The sequence below is a fragment of the Phacochoerus africanus genome, chromosome 15, assembly GCF_016906955.1.
Source record: "Phacochoerus africanus isolate WHEZ1 chromosome 15, ROS_Pafr_v1, whole genome shotgun sequence".
NCBI lineage: Eukaryota > Metazoa > Chordata > Mammalia > Artiodactyla > Suidae > Phacochoerus > Phacochoerus africanus.
Window position 1 is genome coordinate 21137330 of NC_062558.1, and position 23748 is coordinate 21161077.

The 23748-nt window shown below is 45.2% G+C and overlaps 1 protein-coding gene across 1 annotated transcript in view; it reads left to right on the forward strand.

Moving 5' to 3' along the window:
• Positions 1-3098: 3098 nt before the first annotated feature.
• The window catches only part of DDX60 (DExD/H-box helicase 60), a 79568-nt gene continuing 58918 nt past the window's right edge, over positions 3099-23748 (forward strand). The window contains exons 1-9 of the mRNA XM_047761645.1: positions 3099-3475; positions 9111-9224; positions 9400-9469; positions 10080-10269; positions 11804-12145; positions 14172-14288; positions 15518-15667; positions 16916-17074; positions 23542-23683. Coding sequence (XP_047617601.1) covers positions 9221-9224; positions 9400-9469; positions 10080-10269; positions 11804-12145; positions 14172-14288; positions 15518-15667; positions 16916-17074; positions 23542-23683 — 1174 coding nt within the window. The 5' untranslated portion in view covers positions 3099-3475; positions 9111-9220. The remainder of the gene's footprint in view (positions 3476-9110; positions 9225-9399; positions 9470-10079; positions 10270-11803; positions 12146-14171; positions 14289-15517; positions 15668-16915; positions 17075-23541; positions 23684-23748) is intronic.

Sequence of the window (23748 nt, forward strand, 5' to 3'; positions counted from 1 at the left end):
AAACCTTTCAGATGTTTCAGAGACAAGTGAGGTGGATGGTGGACTAGACGAGCCCGGTCTGGGTTTCTTAGCCCCTGCATCCTCACCAATCTTTGCAGAATAGTTTCAGGGCAGATCCGGACTAAGGGGCCCAGGACTTTGCAGGGAGGTGTGGAACCCAAGTTTGGACCACCAGAGGGATGCTCCTGGAGAGGAGGGGCTGGCACACCAGGAGAGCATTCTGGTTAGTGTTTTAAATGAGTCAGGGGTGAGCACGGGTGCCTTCCAGTTGGTGGGGGGAGGTGAAGATGGGCAGACGGAAGAGCCAGGAACTGGGGCGTTTGAGGAGGGGCTCATCCAGCCGTGTGGGGTCTGGGTGGTGCCTGGTGAGCTCTCCCCAGACTCCAGGTAAGAATGATGTATGCAGTCATTGTAAATTTGGGAGAGACCTGCAAACAAGACGTCCTGACCTCAGAAAGGACTTGAGGAGAATATCAAGTGCTATAGGGCTGTCACCATCCTTGTAAAGTAGGCAAGAGTTTGGGGGAAGAAAGGCACCCACTCTTGTGTGTCAACAGTTTGACGGGACACAGACTGGGTCACTTCCCTCAGTGTCCAGAGGGAACACCGGAGAGAAAATTGACCCCGATTATCAGCTGCAGACAGAAGCGTGGAGGTTAGTTGGCTCAAGCAGTTGTACTTGCGAACTCAGAGAAGGGTGGCATGTTGACTCTTGGAGTTCATCCCCACAGGACAAAGATTTGGGCAGTCCCCAGAGGCTGCCCTGCCAGGAGCAGGAGGAAGGGGCTGACCCAGAAAAGGATTGTGATGGTCGATATTTTAGACGAGGTCCAGGGCGTGGCTGTGGTTGAAGTAAAAACGAAAGCAAGACTAGAGCTTCTGGATGCTGTTTACACCTGCCTGGGTGAAAAGTAAAAGGTGACTGGCTCAGGGCTTCCTGAGGTTTCACTTCATAAACCTAGTTATTAAAAACCAAAACAACCCCAAACTACTATATATATGAAAAAGAATGAATATCTCAATAAGTTAACCAAAGAGGAAGCAGAATGAAATTGTCCAAAGGCAAAGTGCAAGGCTTTCCTTTGTAGAAGGTGAAGGCTTGTCCGAGACCAGGTCTTGGAGAAGATGGTGGGAAGACCAGGTGCTAAATCTGGCACCCATTTACCTGTGAGCCGACCTCCTCTCGTCTCTGAAATGGTAGCAGTAATAGGACACGCCTCATGAAGTTGTTGTGAGGCTTACTGTGAGAACATAAGGATACTAGCATGCTCTTAGCAGACAGTGGCCACCTCTCTTATCACACATCTTCATTATTTCTGCTGCTAGCAAATACGTGATCACTTGCTTACTTTATTCGCTTACAATAGGATATTCCTTTCCTAAGGCTGTCGTAACAAACAGAACTTCGTGGCTTAAAATAACGCAGAAGTATTTCCTTGTGGTTCTGAGGCTTGGTCCACTTGGCTAAAGTCCCAGTATCAGTGGTGCTAGTCTCTCCAAGAGCCTGTTTCTCTGCCTTTGCCTTTTCCTGGGAACACTGCCTCCTTACACTGTGGCCCCTGGTTCCTTGTCACAGACAGCAGGTGGTGCCACCACACTCTGCCACTGGTGCTGCTCTGCCAAAATGAAACCAAAACACCTCTGACTCCAACCCAGCCAAAACCCAGATTGGGACTAGAACCCAGTTTTGTTGTTGTTGTTGTTGTTGTTTTTATTAGAATCACTCACCTGGTGTCTAGACTTACTGAGGCTCAGGTTCTTTGTGTCTCATTGCAGAAGGAATTCAGCGAGAGACAAAGTGATAGGCAAGAAATAGGTTTAATATAGGACGCTTGAGCATTTGACCCTATGAGGTCGAACTAGGACTGTCACGGTGCTTGTTCAGATCAGCAGAAGGGTGGGAACAGATGCTAAAAATATGTTGAATCCTCTCAAATTTCCCTATCACGGGGTCTCCTCTTTTGGAATGTCATCTTCCCCTTAAATTCCCCTCCTTGGTCCTAAGGATCATTTTCTTGCTGAACTTCTTGAAGGCAGGCCTCATTTTATCTTTCACCTAATGACCTGAAGCATGTCTCCTTCTTTTACTTATGGTTTTAAGCAAGGCTGCTTCATTCTATGATGTGCTTCTGATGGTGTTCGCCTTGAGCCACCAACTTAACCGTGGCCTCCCAAAGTCCCCTAGGTTTCCCTCCCTATGTGTGGTCCCCGAATGGGACTTCTACAACCACCTGTGTAACTGCCCAGCTCCATTCCTCTCAGTAACACCACCTTCTTGAAGTGGCTCCCCTGTCCCTTCGGTAAGGACCCTTGGAGACCCAGGAAGTGACCAGCATCATCTCCTCTGCCCAAGATCCTCACTTCAGTGCATCCTGCAAAGTACCTTTGCTCGGAACGTCACAGGCCCACAGGATCCTGGAGTCAGAGGAGGGAGGGACGTTCCCCTGCGGGCCCCAGGCAAGAGCCCTAGGGAGCCGAGTGGGGGAGGGACTCACAGTGTGTCACCTCAGACAGCCCTGTGTCAAGTTCCAAGGTCTTTTGTTTTCTTTTCTCACTATCATCATCAAGCAAAACCTCACAGATTTACAGACCAAAAAATAAAAGTATGACGGAGGTGACAAAAGCCCGTCTTCTCTGCCCCCACCTTTTTCTTCAGTGACTCAGTCTCCAATTTCCCGCTGTTTGTTCTGTTTTTCCCTGCGGAGCAGGAAATGCCTGCACCCCTCTCCTTGCAGACAGAGCAGCTCCTGGCTTCCCACTGTTGCTAAGATGACCCAAATCCATGCTGTCCCCACCTCCTGGAGTTCCTGTGTACTTGCACAGTTACAGGGTTCATGCGGTTAAGCACACAAGCACACTAAAAAGAGACTAGTGTTGAAATCCAGATTGCAAACATCAACTCGCAGAAATTACATGAATATAACATAGATTGAAGTGAGAAATAAAAGTGAGAATGTTGCACCTTCACTTTTAAAAAAGGTATTTATTGGCTCGTGAAAGCTCCAGATACTGTTGATATAAAACTCCTCAGCTGCCCATCGCTGAAACTCCAAGTTCCCATGTACTTAACTGGTTTTGTTTTTCTTTTGACAGGAAGGTGGAACCCTACAGCTTGCGGTGGAACTTTAGATTCTGCAGTTCCTTACAGGTTCATCGGTTCTAATTCACCTCTGCTTCTTTTATCTTGTTTACATGTCTGGGTCTTCTCTGCCTCATCTCCCAAATCTCTAAGTCCACACTGCCTCGCTGGCTCTCCCCAAGGTTCCCATAAAGGATGCTCTGTTCCCCTACCTGCTTACCTAGTTTTCCAGGCAGTGAAAGGAAACTGGAAACTTAGCTGAGATGAGAAATGAAACCGAAAGTCTCTCTGAGAACCGGAGGAATACCGGATGCAGGACCAGCCTGGGGCCTCGCCCAGCCTCTCTTTAGCATTCTCCCTGGGCGCCGGGAGGATCTTCAGACACTGCAGAGCCAGGTTCGGATCTGGGTCCAGCCGGGTGGGGAGTTTGAGGTCGTCCCCGGGTCAGGGGCGGGCGGGGGGACAGCAGTCTGGCGAGTGTCTAGGTCTCTGATCCGATGTTGGTGGAGGTGGCCCTCAGTGCAGGGGGTCATTGGGCGCAGGGGATTCGGGTAGAGGGGAGGGGAATGGCGGGATGGAGAGGGACGAGGATGCAGGGGTTGCTGTGGGCATTGCTGAAGGGGTTGCAGAGCTGGGGGATGCAGCGGCGTGTGCGGATGCTACAGGAGTGGGTAGTCTGCGGTGCTGGTGCTGGAAAGGGCCAAGTGGGGAGCGCTAAAGTCCAAGTCTGAGCAGAGAGCAGAGGCACTGAGTGCCCTCCTCTCGAAGACAGGCAGTGGGTCTGGATGTTGGGAGACAGAGGCGGAGGGCGGCAGGGGATCAGGGGTGGGCGGAGCTGGACAGCTGCCGGGAGCTTCCTCCTCCCGCGGAGTCTCCGGGGCCAAATCCCAAACTTGCGGAACCAGATCTCCAATCCGTGTCAGTGGCTCACCCCTGAGAATCTTTCTTTTATCGCAGAAAGTATTCACGGTCAAGGGGTGTGTATTAGTTTTTTATAGCTGCGTTACAAATTATTACAACTTTAGTAGATGAAGTTCATGGAAATTCACTGTTCCAGGGTTTTGGCAGATGCCATCCAGGTGCAGGTGGAAGGGGTCTGGACCCGCCTCTCATCTCCTGGAATGAAAACCTGCCTTGACTCCCCCTGCTGGCGGGAAGGATGCAGTGCCTCGCAGCTGTGGGGTTGAGGTATCCGGGTGTCTTGCTGGTTGGGAGCAGGAGGCTGCTGCTAGACTTGGAGACCCCCCACTGCTGGAGTCTTGGCCGTGGGGTTATGCCTGCAAAGCCAGTAGGGGACTCTCGCATTCCCTATGTGAGAATCTCCCAGGATGTAACCTCATCAGGGGAGCCACTGCCTCACTGAATGTGCAGGTCCTGCCTGAGTTCTGGGGTGGGGGCCAGCTTCTACAGGGGCTACCCCAGGGATGCTGAGGACTTGGAGGCCATCCCAGAGTTCTGCCTCTGCTGGGAGCTCCTCTCTAGCCAGTGCCCTGAGCCCCTTGGTCCACTACCGCCTGGACCTTGTCCTCTGGGTTGGGCCAGTCTCCTCCAACTCATAGCTAGGGATTACTCTTTTTCCCTTCTTCCTTTTTAAGATTTTAAAATCAGAATACAAATAAGGTTCTGAATCTTCTGTGATTGGATATATCTTTAAGTTTGCTACAATCACTTTCATCCTCTAGCGATGTATTTGTTAAGAGGGTTAGGGTTTTTTTTTGTTGTTGTTTATTTTGGTGGGATTTTTGCTGCTTTTTGGGTTTTTGTTGTTCTTGTTTGGTTTTGGTCTTGTGACGATTCTCCTACTCATTCTGGTATATTTTAGCTTTTCACATGTTCTGTCTTGTAAACTTCTAAATGACAATTCATTTTTGCTACTAGAGTTTTCATTAAATTCAAGTTTAAGGTTTTTTTTTTTTCCCCCCTCAGGCTGGAGTATCTCCAGACTGGTGTAGCTCTATATGGGAGCAGCTATTTGTCTCTACTTTTGTTGTGTTATCACTTAGAAGTACCACAATCTAGTAATTTATTGGAAGTTGTAAACTAGTGCTTTTCCAATTCTATCATTTTTTGTCTCTGTTTATTAGTGAGATTACCTCCAGCTAACAAAAAGGAAATCTCCCTATTTCTCCCAGTTTGGCTAATTATATATATTATTTTTATATTGCCATGGATGGTCATGATTTAAAGTATTTTATGACTTTAATTCTTTTGATTTGTTTCTATGTTGATTCAAAAATGGAGAACCAATAAACAGCACTTAGGCAATTTTGATTCTGTTCACATTGTAGGAACAGTTTTTTTTGGTGTGTGTGTATCTTTTTGCCTTTTTAGGGCCGCACCTGAAGCATGTGGAGGTTCCCAGGCTAGAGGTCTAATTGGAGGTACAGCTGCTGGCTTACACCAAAGCCACAACAATGCCAGATCCAAGCTGCATCTGTGACCTACACCGCAGCTCACAGCAACGCTGGATCCTTAACCCACTGAGTGAGGTCAGGGATGGAAACCACACCCTCATGGTTACTAGTCTGATTTGTTTCCGCTGCACCACGATGGGAACTCCTGGAAACAGTTTTTACATTTGGCTGGGAAACATAGTTCTGTATGGTTAAGACTATTGCTTGAAATGGATACTTTCCTATATTAAAAGTGTCATGAATCCTCTTATTTTTCTTTTTAACTTCCTTTATTTCTCCTGTTTCTTGATTGTCCTCCTTATTTTTTTCTTCAATTTTCTGTACTCTCTTTTAAAATAAAATTATCCTTTAAGATAAGTGGTTGCTGAAGTTTCCAACTTCTTACAGGTCTGGTAATTTTGCCTTTTGCCCTCAATGAACTGAATGACTGGATATAGAATTCTAAGTTCAACATATTTCCTTCTCAGAACTTTAAAAATATTATTTTCATTTTTTCAAAACATCCAGTAATGCTGCTCACTTTAAAGGGGTCTGACTGTGTGCTAGGTACTATTTTAATCAATTTGTATGCCTCTGCTCATACTTCTAAAGGGCATGAAGACACAGCCAGAGGGGAGAAATATCATTGTCCATCCCAATGTTACAGATGAGGAAATTGAGCCACAGAGAAAGGAAGTAATTTGCTCAATGGTGGTTCATTCTGGAGCTGGTTAGAACCCTGCGGGACCCAGGCTGTCACCCCTCACGTCTGCCTGCCTCCCTGCTTCCCCTTTTCTCTGGATTCCTGGAGCTCTGAGGTTTTAAGAAGCTGTATTGAAGTGTGGTTTTCTCTTTTGTCATTATTTCTGCCCAGTTCTTGAAAAAAATTTGCAATCTAAAAATGTCTGTGTTTCTTTGACGTGGGCCTAATGCTGTTATGGTTCTGTAACTATTATATCTTTGATGACTTTATCCCCAACCTAGCTGGGAATCGTAGTATTTCTCTTCTCCTGGAATTACGATGAAATAGATTTAGAACTTTTTTTTTTTTTTTTGCCTTTTCTAGGGCCGCTCCCGAGGCATATGGAGATTCTCAGGCTAGGGGTCTAATCAGAGCTGTAGCCGCTGGCCTACACCAGAGCCACAGCAATGCCAGATCCAAGCCGCATCTGCAACCTACACCACAGCTCATGGCAATGCTGGATCCTTAACCCATTGAGTGAGGCCAGGGATCGAACCCACAACCTCATGGTTCCTAGTTGGGTTCGTTAACCACTGCTCAACAACGGGAACTCCAGATTTAGAACTTTTTGATATATCCTCTCTATTTTAGTAATTGTTCTCTTTCCCATCTCTTTGTATCGTCTCTAAGACATTTTCTGGATTTGGAGTTCTCACTGTGGCTCAGCAGTAATGAAACCAACTAGTATCCATGAGGATGTGGGTTGGATCCCTGGCCTCAATCAATAGGTTAAGATTCTGGTGTTGCCATGAGCTGCAGTGTAGGTTACAGCTGCAGCTCTGATTCGACCCCTAGTTCAGGATCTTCCATATGCTGAGGGTGCAGACCTAAGAATAAAGAAAGAAAGAAAAAAGAAATTTCCTGGGTTTTAACCCCTAGATCACTAGAACACTAACTGGAAATTTCAGCATGTTCATTCCATTGTTCCGCATGTAATGTTTTTTCTGAAATTGTATTAAAATTTTATGAGCATTTACTTTTTTTTTTTTTTTTCTGTAGCAACCTATTGTTATTTTATTAGGTAATATCACTGTGATTATTGAGAACTCTCAGAGCTTTTTACAGGACTATTCTGTTCTTGAATCATGCTTATTCATCTGGCTTCTTCTTTTTCCCCCCTCAAACATCTAGTGATCCTATTTTTTTTATACATACTCATTGTGGGTGTTGTGATAGCTAGCTGGTTTATTTTCCTTCTAGTGCTTCTCCCTTACATGAGCGAGAACTGGACATAATGATTGTGGATTCTCTGTGATGTTTAGACAGCAGTGAGTTTGGGGTAAAGTTTAATATCAAAAGCTTCCTGTAGGGTATGTAAGGGTAGGAATCCTGTAACTGTCCGATGAAGGAGGATTTATTCTGCCACCATGGCTGTTGAGAAGTTGCACAGTGTTCAACCTGCACATACATCTCATTAGTAATTGTTAGTTAACTTTAAAAACGATCATTCTTTCCATTTATGTGCATTGTATTTTCAAATGAAGCCATTAAGACATATTAACTTGTTTAAGGCTAACTACTTAATGAATGAACTGTTAGGTATTTATTTTGTCCTAGGAATGTGATGAAAAGCCCCGAGTCTTTAAAGGCATATCTGGGATGCTGTGAATTAACAGCATCTGACACCATCTTCCCTTCTGCTGTGTCTCTCTATCCAAGCAAGCTCATCTCTATCTTGGCCTCACTTCCCACAACACTGAAATTACTCACACACTCTGGTCCAACCCAGAGGTATTTGACCTCTAGACCTGTGTGTTTAATTACTTCCATGTTGTATCCTGCAGTAAGTCAAAGACAAGTCAAACCCAGCTGACCACGAATGAACTCATGACCTTTGCCTGAAGTTGGTCTGGTCCCCTGGTCTCCAGCCCCCATCCTATGGAATCCTCAGCATCACTCTTCTCCCCCATAGCTGATCCATTACCGAGTCATGGAAAACTCACCTTCTGAATATTTAAGATTAACATGTGCCTCAAATGACCATCCGGCTGTACCACAGCCAACCCCACCATTGCCTTGGAACAAGGGCTTCCTCTTGGCTTCACTGACCAGGATTTGCTCTACCCCATCTATCTCTGTACTGAGCCAGAGTGGTCTTTGAATGCAAAGCCACCACGTTACTAGCTGCTTAAAATCCATCAGTGGGTTTTTGGATGACAAACATACGATCAGAGGCTCTGCACACCCTTGCCTTTCTGTAGCCCTCTCTGCTCCAGCCCAGACAGGTTCTCTCGGAACCTACAACCTTCTGCATATCTTCCTGCCACAAGACTTTGCATGTGGTGTTTGGTGTCCCCTCTGCCTGGAAAGCTACCCCCTACCCCCACCCTTTGCTTAATGAATTCTCCTTTCATCCTTATTCAAAGGCTTCATTCAGCCCAAGCGTTTCGCTGTCTTCCTCTTTTTTTTTTTTTTTTCTTTTTAGGTCCGCACCTGTGGCACATGGAGGTTCCTAGATTAGGGGTTGAATTGGAGCTGTAGCCAACAGCCACAGCCACGCCAGATCTGAGCCGAGTCTGTGACCTACACCACAGCCCACAGCAGCACTGGATCTGCAACCCACCGAGCAAGGCCAGGGACTGAACCCGCATCCTCATGGATATCAGTTGGGTTCATTACCCACTGAGCCATGATGGGAACTCCTTGAAACATTTCATCTTTAGGGAAGCTTCCTCTGATTCCTTTGACTTTGTCACAGTTGCAATTTCCCATTGTTTGTATGATTATCTGATTGTTAACTTGTCTTTCTTGATAGATTTGAAGTTTCACAGGAACCGACAGCATTTTGACTTTGGTTTGTTCTTGTGTTCCCAGTGCCTGGTGTTTGATTGAATCCTTATTCAATACCATTTGTTGATGGAATAATGATTTTCAAATTTTTCTTCTTTCTTTGTAGGTCTGCTGTTCACATTAGTAGCTGCCACTTAGAGGCACCACAGTAAAGGATATTTGCTATATTTAATATTTTCCAGTACAGGTTGGAGGCACAGGTAGCAAGCAGCAAAAATGGGTAATTTTCCATTTAAAATATTTATAAACTTTAAAATAATGATTCTGTAAGCTACGCAGACTTAATAGAATTAAAATAACTATTAGTGTTTTTTCTTTCTCAAATAATTTATAAATGATAGCTCTTTTAAAAAGAATTGAGTGAAAATAATCCATTCTCTCTCTTTCTTTTTTAGATTTAAAAAAATACATGATGTTTTTAGAGGATATATCACAGTTAATTTTGAATGAAGTGCCAAAAGCTGAGTGAGTGTCATAGTAATAAATCAAGAGGTAGACTTATTCCCTGTGGACCTAATTGGCCTTAAAGTGATATGTCAGTCAATCACTTATCTCAGTATATGTATTATACATGTTTTATATGTATGTATATATGTTCATGTATGTGTGTGTGTGTATATATATATACATACACACATATATGTATACATATATGATTACATAACACAGGACTTCCAGAGCTGTTTGATGTTTGGTGCAAAACATTTTCATTGCTATATTTGTCCATGGCTGTCAATGAACCTATTGTTTTATAAAGGGACAAGATTGATTGGGCAGGAAGTTGTATATTCAGATACTGAGTCTGGCCCACATTGTGGCCTCAGGTAACTTGCTCTTTCTTGGAGCCTCAGTTTCCCTCCCCGTGGGGTGAAGATTCTCTTCTCCTTGTGAGGGATGCTCACGTGTGTTGGGGTCACATGTGCAGAAAGTCTGTGCTGGGAGCCTGACATAAGATAGTTGCTCCACAGAGCCAGCTGTTGATGATGACGATGAGATGATTACAATAGTAAAGTCACTGCCTCCTGGGTCTGCTTCCATCGCCATGTAATTTTGGTTGTAACTGTTTTCATCTTAGTTATGACAGCTTGTTCAATGATTTTGTTGAGTCTGAATTTTTCCTGCTCGATGGAGACTCCTTGCTGATCATGTGCGTCTGTGAGAAGTCACTCAAGCAGGGCCAGGACCTCCACTTCTTCTACCTGGTTGAACGTTACCTGGTGGATCTGATTACTAAAGGAGGGCAGTTTGCTGTCGTTTTCTTTAAGGTAACATGAGTTCTTTTCTGCAATTTGAGAACTAAAACTAAAATTACTTATTTTCTTATAGGTGGTTGTTGTTGTTTTTTTTTCTTATTTCAAAGTGAAATCTGCCTATAAATTCAGAATTTTTTTTTTTGCTTTTTAGGCCACTCCTTTAGCATGTGGAAGTTCCCAGGCTAGAGGGTTTAATTAGCGCTACAGCTACTGGCCTACACCACACCCACAGCAACACAGGATCCAAGACACATCTGTGATCTACACCACAACTCAAGGCAAAGCTGAATCCTTTTACCCACTGAGCGAGGCCAGGGATCAAACCTGCAACCTCACGGATCCTAGTCGGGTTCTTAAACTGCTGAACCATAATGGGAGCTCCAAATTTCAGAAAATTTAAAGGGAGGAACAGAAAGAAAAAAAAAAATGACCCATAATCCCAGTATTCAGAAATGACCGTGTTTAGGATTATTTGTCATTTGCATTCATGGAACTTTCCTGTGCAGACGCACAGGACCCTGGAGGAGGTGAGGCGTCTTAGTGGCAGCTGAGCTGGTTCCCAGGTCTGAGTCCAAGAAGGACCAGCTCTGTCTTCAAAACTCCGCGGTCAGTTGATTTGGGCTCAGAGGAGGGTCAGACTCAGCAGTGTTGCTTTATTATTATTTGTTCTGTAGAAAGTAGCTCCACGGGAGGAGCTCTGATCTTTTTTGACTGTGCATGTAATTAATACAGTTTTAACAATTTCAAGTATATATGGGTGTAATACTGCCTGTACCTTCCCATCCTATCCCTGAAGTTAACCAGTGTGTTATCTGTGAGGATTTTGGTGTGTTTCTGCTTAACATTCTTGTTAGGTTTTTTTTTTTTTTTGGATTCTTAGGGCTGTACCCGTGGCATAAGGAGGTTCCCAGGCTAGGGGTTGAATCAGCCTATGCCACAGCTATGTGGGATCTGAGCCACATCTGCAGCCTACACCACAGCTCACGGCAATGCTGGATCCTTAACTCAGGGACCGAGGCCAGCGATCAAACCTTACTAGTTGGATTTCTTCCTGCTGCACTACAACAGGAACTCTATAACATTCTTTTTAGATTTTTGAGCATTTCTGTTTGTAAGCAGCGTTTTGAATGAAGAGCCAGAGGTAGCCTGGTGCCCCTGAAAAGTCTAATTCCCACCCTAATTGTGGTCTTATGATAAAACCTGTGCTGCTGGAGGACATCCTGGGACCGTCCTGCAGAGTGACCCCTCAGATTTCCATTTGGATGATGTACAGCTGTCCTTTGCTTTTACATATTTTTCTTTGCTTTTTCTTTTGGAGCTGAGATTGGAGAGGAAAAGAATTAGAGTGGGAGGCGATGTATGTAAACCCCAATTGTGATGTGTGGCATGTATGTGCACAATGACAGTCCAGGTTCAAGGGTCTCTTTGCTCCCTATGAAACAGAACACAACTGTGCTGGAACCTGTTTCTCTAATGACTTTAATGGTATGTGTTAACCAACAAAACTACTAAACGATGACTTCAAAGTGATGTATCCCTTCCCCAGGATGCTGAGAACACATATTTCAACTTCCCTGAACTTCTCCCTCTGAGAACGGCTTTAATTCTCCATCTCCAACACAACACCAACATCGATGTTCGAACAGACTTTTCTGGGTGCTTGTCACAAGAGTGGGAAGCTTTCCTGGAAGAGAGTTACCCGTATTTTCTGATAGTTGCAGATGAAGGCCTGAACACTCTACAGACACACCTTTTCAACTTTTTAATCATCCAGTCTTGGGCGCTGAAGATCAATGCTGTGCTTTTCGCGGGCCAGGTGGCTGATGTCCTTCGACTTTATGCGTACTTTATGCCGAGCAGGCCCAAAAACCAGATGTTTTTCCAGCAGGTAATGTGCACCTAAAGACCAACGTCTAGAATGTCACACAACTGTCCAAATGACTTGATTCCGTTTTATTTCTGCCTCTTCTGTGGGAGTTATCATAGGTTTAACGGAGAGGTAGAGAAAACTAATAATAATGAAAATAAAATACAAATGCAATCCTTTATTGGGCGCCTATATCATAGCATTACTGCCGGGTATTTCCCAGGAGTGGTTTTATTTAACCTTCACAAGGACCCTGTGGGGGAGCAGTTAGGATTGTCTACGTTTTGCAGATGATGTAGCAGACAGTTGAGTAAGTCATTTGCTCATCAACAGCCAAGTACGTCCCAGAGCCTGGATTTGAACAGAGCTTGTCCGACCCAAGCCTTGCTATGCTTGACTATGTATGGCCCGAGCCTCCCCTCCACATAGATGTGTCCACATACCAGTGAAATGATGGTGAATATGGCAGGTTTTAATCTTTTTTTTCTGTACCTGTGGCATGTGGAAGCTCCCAGGCCAGGGACTGAACCTGTGCCACAGCAGGGGCCCAAGCTATTGTAGTGTCAATGTGGGTCCTCAACCCACTGTGCCACAAGGGAACTCCATAGCAGCTTTTAAGGAGAAAGTTAAGGAAGGAAGATAAATGAAATACATTTATTTCTTAATATTAAATCATTAATGGAATTTTCAGAGTATTTAGAATTTTAACTCTGTGATCTTATTTTGCTGTATTGGAATAACTGGTAGTCACTGTGTTGAACTTTAGGGAGTTCAAAAATGCTCACCAATTTTATAAATACATCTGGTTGAATTTTCACAGCTTATAGTGAGTTTAGAATGTGAAGGTAATTCTGTGCTTCATCAAAATGACTTTTGAGTCAATTAACACCCCTTATGGCATTGGAGATATCTGGGTGGTTGTCTCAAAATCTGATAAAATTGTTTATTTTGCTTGCATTAAAACTCCAATCATTGGAGTTTCTTTCGTGGCTCAGCAGAAACCAATCTGACCAGATTAGTAACCATGAGGATGCAGGTTCAATCTGTGGCCCCGCTCAGTGAGTTAAGGATCAGGTGTGGCTGTGGCATAGGTCACAGATATGGCTTGGATCCTGAGTTGCTGTGGCTGTGGTATAGGCTGGCAGCTACAGTTCTGATTCCACCCCTAGACTGGGAATCTCCATATACTATGAGTGCGGCCCTAAAAGGACAAAAAAGCAAGAATGAAAACAAACCAAAAAACACCCTCCAGTCATTAAACTGTTTCCAACTCTAGCTGCCTATTGTGAGTGGGAATAGCCTAAGGATTTTTTTTTTTTTTTTTATGTTGAGGTGCTGTAATCAGTCCCTCTTATTTTATTCTGTCAGAGCAACTTCTGAATCTGAGTTTGAAGAGTCCCTTCAAACTTCCTTACCAGTCTTTACTTAAGAAAAATATATTTTAATGGAGGATTTTGTTTCTGGTAAAATAATGTATTTTCTAATTTATTGAACACTCACCTTAAAGAGGTTATTTCACTTGTCGTTTGAGGGCCATGTGGAATGTACATGAAAATATGCGTTGATAATGGCTTTGCTGAATCATTGTTACCTGGGTGGGGGGTTATGCTGTTTTCTGTGTATGTTTGATACTTTTCCTAGTGACATATCACGTGTTAAATGGGTGCAATTTCTCTTTGTGAGATGTTGGAAATGTTCTAAAATTAGATCATGGTGATGGTTGTACAACCTTTTATACAAAAGCCATTGAATTGTACCCTTAAAGGGAATGAGTTTTATATCACATTAATTAAACTTCCATAAAATTGTTAAAAAAAAAATGGGCCAAATTCCCAGACAAAAACTATTTTGTCAAAGACAGAATAGTTCTGTTTGACAGGCTATAAAAGCATTGTTGATGATCCCTTTGATCCATCATATATTAGTGTGTTTTTTTCACTTGGAAATATATTGTAACAATTATATTCTCAATATATGGCTTTTTATAGTTGGAAAATAATGTGATATTTTATTTATGACATTTATGTGATTTGCCTTCCTTTTACAGAATAGAAGGAACATTGAGAATGCTTACAGAACCCTGATTAAGCAATTGGAGGAATGTAGAGCTTTAGCATTTGCCCCTCTTTTTGGAAATTTGAAATGGGAAAATATGATGGAAGAGGTACTGAACCTTCTTAAAAAAAAACTTTTTATGTGCACTAATTGTTTAATTATTTAAAAAAAGATGCAAAAATAGGACAGGGTTCCCATGTTCTTCTGACCAGCTTCCCCTCATGTTGACATCTGATGCAGCCAAGGTTTGCTTGTCCAACTAGGAAATTAATATCAATATAATAATATTGACTAGGCTTAGACATTATTTGAATTTCAATTACTTTTCTACTAATGTTCTTTTTACAGGTAAAAGGAACTATATAGAGAAACATATCAATAACAATTTTAATACACCACTTTTTCTGATTATCAAAAAATTACTCAAATTTTGTTTTTACTGGACGCATAGTTTTCTAATGCTGAGCATTTAAATTGTTTGAAAGTTGGCTTTGGCAAATAACCCTGTGATAAACTTCTTGGTGCATAAATCTCGAACACATTTTGCATAACGTACCTAAGCTGGATACCTAGGACTCGAATAGTCAATCGAAAAGTATTAACATATTTAATGATAAGTGTATGTATTGCCAAACAGCTCTGCAGTAACTCCATACCTACTTTGCTCTTATTAGCAAAGTATAAGAGAAATGACGTATCATGTGATTTCCGGTGCTATTATCATTAAAATATACTTTGCTAACTTGAAAGTAAAAATATGTTAATTGTTTTAATTACTAAAAAGGTTGAACACTTTTATTAATATTTGCATTTCTTTTGTGAATTATCTGCTCATCTCTTATTAAAGGCTTAGATGTTCTCTTATTTATTTATTTATGTGCTTTTTAGGGCCGCACCCATGGCATATGGAAGTTCCCTTGGGAGTCTAATGGGAGCTGCAGCTGCTGACCTATATCACAGCCACAGCAATGCCAGATCCAAGCCGCATCTGTGACCTACACCACAGCTCACAGCAACACCAGACCCATAACCCAGTGAGCGAGGCGAGAAATTGAACCTGCATCGTCATGGATACTAGTCTGGTTTGTTACCTGCTGAGCCACAGTGGGAACTCTGTTTTCTCATTGATTTATAGGAGCTCTTTACATATTTAAAGTTTTAATAATTTCATTGAAGTACTTATTATTTCCTCATTTTAAATTTTATCTCATAAATAAATATTTATAGTTTTGTGTAGTTATATCTACTCTTCTGTATGAATTCTAATAAAATCACTTATGCCTGAAAACATTTTTCTAAATATTTTCTAAATAGCTTTCCAATTTCCTTTTGTGACAGGCACATGAAACCATTTCTCTGCTTAAGCAACTATGGCCTGAAGGATCTGACATTCGGCGAGTTCTTTGTGTCACTTCCTGCTCATTGTCTTTGCGTTTCTACCATCAACTCTTAGAAAGCAGATCCAAGACCACTGCTGCTCACCAACAGGTGTGATTGTTGTAGCTTTACCGTGAAACACCTTGACTCTCCACGTTTGAAATTTTACTGATTTTCATTTCCTAAAATAATTTTAATAATTTTATTTCTTATTTATATAAGCGTCCAAGAAAGGGAGGAGGCTAGAATTTGATAAGACACATTGATGGTGCTGTTATATGATGTTGATTTCCCTCCACAGATGTTTCTCTCAGTACATGTGTAGTCAGATGTGTCCCATCCTCCAGAGGAAGATAAGGAAGCTGGCACCTGCTGAGAGCTTATACCTTTATGATGTTCTGGGCTCTCAGATGCCTTAAATCCTCATGGCAGCATTTTAAGAGAGGTGCTGCTGTTCTTACGTCATGTGTAGAAACGCTGAAGTTCAGGGTCCAGGAACATGCCTCAAACCCAAGTACTGAATACAGCATGGCTTGGAACCAGGCCTGCCTGTCTTGTCCTGGCTCCACCCTACAACTGCCTTGGGGAGCCACCCCTCTGTGTATGCACAGAGACACAACCTGAGTGCTGGGATTCTTGGCTGAACATTCCTATTAAAGAGAGCGAAGTTTTGTCTCTTCTTCAACAGTTTCAGGACTGAACAAGGCTCATTATCTTTCTCTTGCATCCTTTGCTTGAACAGCATCTTTGTAAAGTATCCTACATGGTTAGGTGTGTCATTTTAAATGATCACAGAAGTGATACCAAACCAAATGTCCCTCTAGGGCTTCTTATCAATAGACCTGTTTGGGCCTCTGGGGGCCTATGAAACAAGCCTTTGTCTGGTTCCACTGACAGCCCTGCAAACACAGGAGGTGGCTGTGGGGTCCATGTCCGGTCAGGTTAAATATGCCTACTCCTTCAGCCTTCTGCCACTTGGCAGGCTTTCAGATATGCCCTGGTATCCCCACTCTGGTAGTTTTCTGTAGAACCTTTAAAACAGGGTGCCTGGGATCAAACAGGGCATTTCACGGTGGCTCTGTTCTTCGGAGTCCAGTGGTCCTGGTCCATCTACTGGTCAGCTGGTGTGTGTGTGTGTGGGGGGGGGGGGGGCCCTTAACTCGGGACTCGGGGAAATGCTTTGTGTGAACTGCTGCTGTGCTGGTGGTTCCCTGTCCCCAAGCCCACGCCTTTGTCAGGTGGGGAAAAGGGCTGTCTCAGAACCCCAGAGAGTGTAAGAGGCTGATTCCTGCCGGCGCTGTCTGGGAGTCAGGCCATGTCCAGCCGCTGCCTTCTCACTGGCCTTCTTGTTCTGTCCAGGTGGAAGGGAAGCCCTTGGCCCTGCAGGAGGTGGAAGATTTGTGTAAACTGCACTGTCTCAGCGTGGCCTTTCTCCTCTGCATACCTCTTTCTCAAAGAGCTTGTACCAGATTTATCACTTCTCATTGGATTGAGGACATTCAGACTTTCTTAAAAATGGTAAATATACTCTTTATTAGCTGATTTTTTGTTTCAACTGTTTGATGTATAAAAACCACAAGTATATTCAGAAATAGATTCGTAAGGCGTTGATGTCAACCCTTCAGCAGCTGGAAAGGTGTAGCAGCCTAAGTGAGTTGCTTTGGCATTTCAGCGACTGTTTGGCCGTCAAAACACACAGCGCTATGTGTCGCCAATGGAAGTGGCATGTCCTACCCTTCTGGTTTGTGTCAAGGTCAGGATTTTCCCAGTGAGAGGAAGGGAGAAAATAAAGGCATAGAGAACTTCCTGCTCAAGACTTTGAGAATAAGGGAATGGCCCGGGGCAGGGCTGGCAAGCTGGTAAAATGGCAGCGATTGGGTGCGTCTCAGTGCTGATTGTGAAAACTAAGGACAAGGAAAACCCAGGGACAGCAGGTGAGCGGGGAGGGGGCATGGAGGACACCCTCTTCCGGAGGGAGGGGAGCTTAGGGAGAGAAGCAGGGGAGCTAGTTGGAGGGCATGTGTCCATGTTTCCTGTGTCTGCGTGCTGGTGTATGTTTTCTGGAGAGCTCGTTTGGAGGTTCTAGCGGGGAGTGCAGCTACTCTCATGCCCTTGACTGAAGAATGGTCCTCCTCTGTCAGGGACGGTCGTCCCCTTCGACCAAGCGTGCAGCTTCGGGAGGGACACACATGGAGTGGGGAGGGAGGAAGGGGATACCTGCCTAGCCAGCCAGATCAGCCGAATCAACCCTGGCCATCAGCGGGGTGACAGATGTCTCAGCCAGATGGCCCTCACATCCTGGTGCACATTTTCTTTGTGAAGTAGAGGATCAAGTCAGAGGCTCGCAGTTGTGGCAAGGAAGCAAACCCGGAAGCTGGAGGATAATGAAATGTTTGGGAAATATTTATCAGCGAGTGTGGGGGAGTGGACTATACTGAGAAGCAAAGAGATGCTGGCCTGTCCTTTGCCTGGCACTTTCCAGAGTTCACTAGAAGTTTTTGACAAATTATAGTGGCATCCATCTGTGTCATGTACTTTTCTTTTTCCAGTGGTCTCAATCACTTGGCCACAGGCAGAAGGAAACAGGTGATGGGGTGACAAGGACAGAAAGGGAGTGGAAGAAGCTGTTGCTGGAGTTGTGCAGTTTGCTGGAAAAAGAAATGGGAAAAAGGATTTTAGTGTCTTTACATGGGGTGGTGGGACTGCTTGACGAGAAGACATAGTGCCCCAGGGACAGACTGCAAGGGCAGGTGGGGGCAGGAGGTGCTGGCCTGGAGGTATGATCAGCAGCAAAGGAGTACGATGTCCTTAGGCAGAGTCACCAGGTGGGTGGATGGCCGTGGGGGTGCGGCCAGCAGACCACTTTTGGGTCAGTGTCTCCTGCGTGTTACCCTTCACTTCCCTGTATGTGCCTGCAGCTCTCTGCCTAAAGGTTCTGTCTCCTTGGTCTGGAACGCTGCGGTGTAATGCCCGTGTTGTGTCCTCCTCAATGCCAGGTGGGGACCCACTTCCTTACTCCTTGGGACAGATGACTCTGAAATCCTGTACTCTCAGAATTCCTTGGTGAAACAAAGCTCCAGTCACGCCCAGGGGCCAGGGGTTGGAAAATGTGTTCTTCATTGGTTTTCTCCCCTTTCCTGTCTCACTTCTGTGTCCCCCGACTGGCATGTCTTGTGATCACCCACAGATAAACTCTTTCCTTGAAGTGAAGCTTGGGATCAGCTTTGAGGGGAGCCCAAGGCAGCAGGGTGGCAGTCCTGGGTGTGTCCGTGAGGGTGTGACCTGGGTTAGAGGGGTGAGGGCTCCCTGGGTACAAGAAGCGTGGCCCTCTCTGTCCTCCTGGACGTTGCTGTTCTCCAAGGTGGGCCCAGGAGGCAGGGAGGAAGTCTGGGCAAGGTGGGAAGTGTCTTCATGCAGGGAGGGAAGGTGCTGGGAGCAGGCCAGTGGGATGGGTTGGAAGGCAGGCTTTCATGGGCGGGGGTGCGGAGGGCAGGCTGCACATGATGAGCTGAGGAGTGGGGAGGGTGCCCGTCGTCTCCAGGCGGGGAGGGGTGAGCAGGTCCTCCCACCAGGCTTGCAGGGGAGGTGCCGTTCTATGGGGGGAGCCACGGCCTGCCTGGAGTCCCTTCCCCTCCCCTTCCCATCCTCAGAACAACACATGAATTATTGAGGGCTTCTTAGCCCTTTGTTCAGTGGTCATCTGATGAATTCTCCAGCCCCTCCTCAGAATCATAGGAATGTGTAAAGTAAGGCGCTGAGGGTGACCAGGAGATGGGTTATGTTGAGCTGCAGTGACCAGAACAGTAAGCCGTGCGTTTGTGATGCGAAAGACATGGGCTTCGGCTAGGATGTTAGCGAACCGAGAACGTCCATGCTTTTGAGTGCGTGGCAGGCGTCACCAGTGTCTGGAGGTATTTGCGGCTCTGATGATGTGATGTGAAAATATCTCAGATCCTGCATAGCAGGAGTATATGGTACTTGGTCTGGGTTTGTAATAGAAGAAAATACACATCTTTGCCACAGGTTCACAAAAATAAAGATGTAACTTCTGACCCGAGTTCCCGGATTCCTCCAATTCCATCAGTGACGCTTCCCCTCCAAAGCGTCATCTGCTCTCCAGATGAACTGGGTGGTGCCCTTACTCTGGGGACTGGAAACACGAAAGCCAAATTTCCTGGCTTTTAACAGAATATAATTATTGATCCATGTATGACAGATATTACTGAAAAGGACAGCTGTCTTCTTCTGCCCTCCCCTGCAAGAGTGTCCAAGCTGAGGAGGGGACACGATTAGGGATCATCTGAGGGTCCCAGGAGTAGCAGGAGGGCATGGCGGATTTGACCCATAGGCTGGGGGTCTGGGGCTGAGCATCTGCTGTGAGTACAGAGACTGGGGCACAGTGGCCTCCCTGAGAGACCCCGGGGCCCATGTGTGCCAGGGGCTGGTCTAGACAACTCGGTTGGTGTCTGGATGTGAAGGAGGGATGTGCTTCCAGAGGGAGGGCACTGAGGTTCCTGGGACCCCAGGTGAGTTGAGTGGATCTAGCTGATGGAGGCAGAGGGGGGCCTCTGGCTGGAGTTCTCAGAGGCCAGATGAGAGGCATGGGAAACACAGCCATGTCCTTGGGAATCTCCGGGCTGCTTGTAGAGACTGTGGGCTCCAGGGGACCAAACAGAAGCCAGCCTGTGGCCAGTGACCAGCCTCCTTCATCCAAGAGGCTGATTTGTACCGTGTGCAGGACACCAGAGAGAGAGAGATGTCCACCTGCAACAGTGTCCTAGACGCAGGATACCCTCTTCTTTGTAAGCAGGACACTGGAGAGTGATGCCCACCTGGAAGAGTGTCCTGAGTGCAGGACACCCCCTTCTTACCGAGCAGTGAACAGGAGGGGGATGCCCACCTGAAACAGTGTCCAGGACACAGGACACCCCCTTCTTACTGAGCAAGATGCTGGAGAGGGACGCCCACCTGGGACAGTGTCCCGGGTGCAAGACACCCCCTTCTTACTGGGATGCAGTGGACCCCGTACAGTCAGCCCTGTACAGTGAGGGGAGTTGGTGTGAGGGTGGCTGGGGACTGACAGAGTGGGCCTGGGTGTCCTCGGCGGTGCACAGGTTAGATTCCCTGCAACAGCTTGGGGTGGGGGTGGGGTCAGCAAGTTCAGGTGCAGGAAAGCACGTTGATTGCCTGTCTGGGTCTGAGTCTGTGAACTTGACCTGGCTCTGACAGGAGCGATAAAGGTTCTGTGATGTAGTGGACGTGGTGTCATGTGGTTCTGCTGAGGCCTGAGTGAAAATTTTTCCTGTATCCCACATCTCACTGGGGGCATTTCTCTCGGCATTTTTGTGAGTCTATTAGGAAGCGGCAGACTGTGGTTAATTCAAGGGTACAAACACTGTTCCTAGGTCCCATTTAATTTACTTGAGACATTTGAATATATATCATGCCAGGTTAGTACACTGAGCATATTGCTACTACAGGTAAGATACTGAAATAATACATTATAGCCTTAATATTGTGCTGTGAGTTTTGTTGTAAATTTACTTTTGAGAAATAATTTTTTTTGTCAACTTTAGGTTGAATTACATGTACTCAGCTACTGAGTGGTGTGAATATATTAACTGTGGTATGGATTACAGATTTAAAAGGAATGCTCTGTATGTATGATTTTCATTTATCGAGAGTTTTCTGAACAGTATTTTGTGCACAGTTGGCACTAGGTGAAGAGGACATTGCAGAGTCTATCTAAACTACCGAGCATTCTATGGTGACCCTGCATGTTCTGCTTTGTGGTTTTAGCCAGTAGAAAACATCACCTTGAATTAGGATGGCGTGGTTTGCTGGACGCATTGGGAGGGGCTTTCTCATGTATGTGTGCCTGACCTGTGTCACCTCCTGCTGACACAGCACTCCTCATGTGTCCTCCTTTAAAATGAAAACTTGGGCTCCAGAAAGCTGAGGAGGGTACAAGCACAGTTACTAAAGGACCAGGTTGAGACCCACCTGTACCTCTATCCAGCCTCCAAGTCTGTGCTCAACCAATGAGGGGCAGCAGGGCGCCCTGGGCCAGCTCTTTGGCCGGTCTTCCCTGCTTGCCAGGTTTCACTGCTGCAGCACCAGGAGCTGGAAGGCCAACTTCAGGTAGCCGGTGACATTTCACAGTCAAGGCCATGTTCTGAAGCCTCTAGAGGACGCAGTTCAGCGGATAAAGTGGGTTTCCTGTTTGTTCACACCTTGACACTTGGAACAAGATGGAGGTAGTCCTCAGATGAAGTGAACAAAATGAGGAACTTGGGTGTCCTGGTGTCACATGCTTTGTTTACGCAGTGGTATTATGGCAAGGGTCTGGTGGGGAGGGTGGGCACAGCCCTTCCATGGTGGCGCTTCCCAGAGCTTCTGACTGGCAGTGTCAATGTCTGTGTCTCCTGGGAACAGGTTACAAATGCAGATTCCTAGGCTCCACCTACATCTCCTGGGTCAGCCTTTGGGGACCATGCCCAGCAGTCTATTTATTAACCTTTCCGGGGGACGCTTAGGCTGCAGGTTGAGATGCTGCTCTGTGGCCCTGCAGAGATCTCTTTAGTGTTGTTAGTTGTAGGTGGAGCTACACTCTGGGTGGGGGGTCCTGCTGCTGGATATTTCTGACTCCATCAGGTGACGTGCAAGCCGTCCTGACTTGCCTGGTTAGCGCCAGGTTGGCTGAGGCAGTCGCCAGTAGCCACACATGGATATCAGTCTCTTGAAAAGTAGAGAAGTCAAAATGAGACAGCAGATTTCAAAGCCTTAGTGCAAAAAACATGTAACTTATTCTCTTAATATTTTTATCTTGACTGCACATTGCAATGATATATTTTGGATTTGCTGAATTGATAAAAATTAATTTCAGTTCACTCTTTTTTTTTTTTTTAAACGTGGCGTCCAGAACAATACAAATAACCCATGCCTTTTGCCTTTGTTACACTTGTACTGGGGACCTCTGGTTTCAGTTCCCCATCAATATAGATAAATGCATTGCTCACGTTGGGAGCCTGGGTGCTTTATCATCAAGGGGGTGTGGAGCAGGGAGCCTGTACTTTGCCCTCTGAACCAGCTTCTCAAACTTTGACACTGACTCAAGAATGGTGAGGCTCGCTCGCTGATGTGACTTGACTCATGTCTGCCCTGCTCAGGCTCAGTGTGATTGGTGGGGACACTGCCTGTACCTGGTGGGGACACGGCCACACGGTGGTGAACTGGGGACCATCCAACAGCGAAGGTGGAGGGGGGGGTGGTCCCTGAGGGTGAGGGATCCCGCATCTTCTAGATCCCTGAACAAGCAAATGCTCTCTTTTTTTCTTCTTAAAATGCTCTTTTGGCCTGAAAGTCAAAAGGCTTTGATGAAAGTGACATTGAAAACATCAAACCCTGAGTAAATCACAGGGGAACATTTGAAAGCAGTATTTCTGTGGTCTTGTATCTGTGGGTTACAGTGAGAGAAAAAAATCATTATTAAGAGTCAAATATGGGAGTTCCCATCATGGCTCAGTGGAAATGAATGTGACTAGATTCAATCCCTGGCCTCCCTCAGTGGGTTAAGGATCCGGCATTGCCATGAGCCGTGGTGTAGGTCGCAGGCGCAGCTTGGATCTGGCGTTGCTGTGGCTGTGGTGTAGGCCAGTGGCTACAGTTGTGATTCTATCCCTAGCCTGGGAACCTCCATATGCCTTGGGTGACCAAAAAAAAAAAAAAAAAAAGTCAAATATGGATTTCTATGATTCAGAATAAAGAACTGTGTTGAATTTAGTTAGTTTGATTGCATTTTAGCTCTAGTCTTTCAAGCTGTAGAGCATTCATTATTTCTCGACCTGGTATGGCTCATTTGGATAGGAGAGAGGGAGCCTGGCCACTTGCCTGTTGGTTGAATTATTGACATGTTTGAAGTCATATTATAGCGTATTGCTAATGTAACAGTTGTCAGTAACTTGGTTTTTATTTGCAATTTTCAGAAAAAGTGTTGCGACTATTTCATCCTAAGTGACGTGAATATTTCGGAATCTTGGAATCTGGATTTAACTCACCTTTCTGACTTAAGTGATGAGCTTTTGTTGAAGAATATAGCATTTTACTATGAAAATGAAAATGCTCAAGGTACCACCATTGTATATTACAGTAATTATATTTTTATACAGAGGTAAACATTATAAAGGATTTAA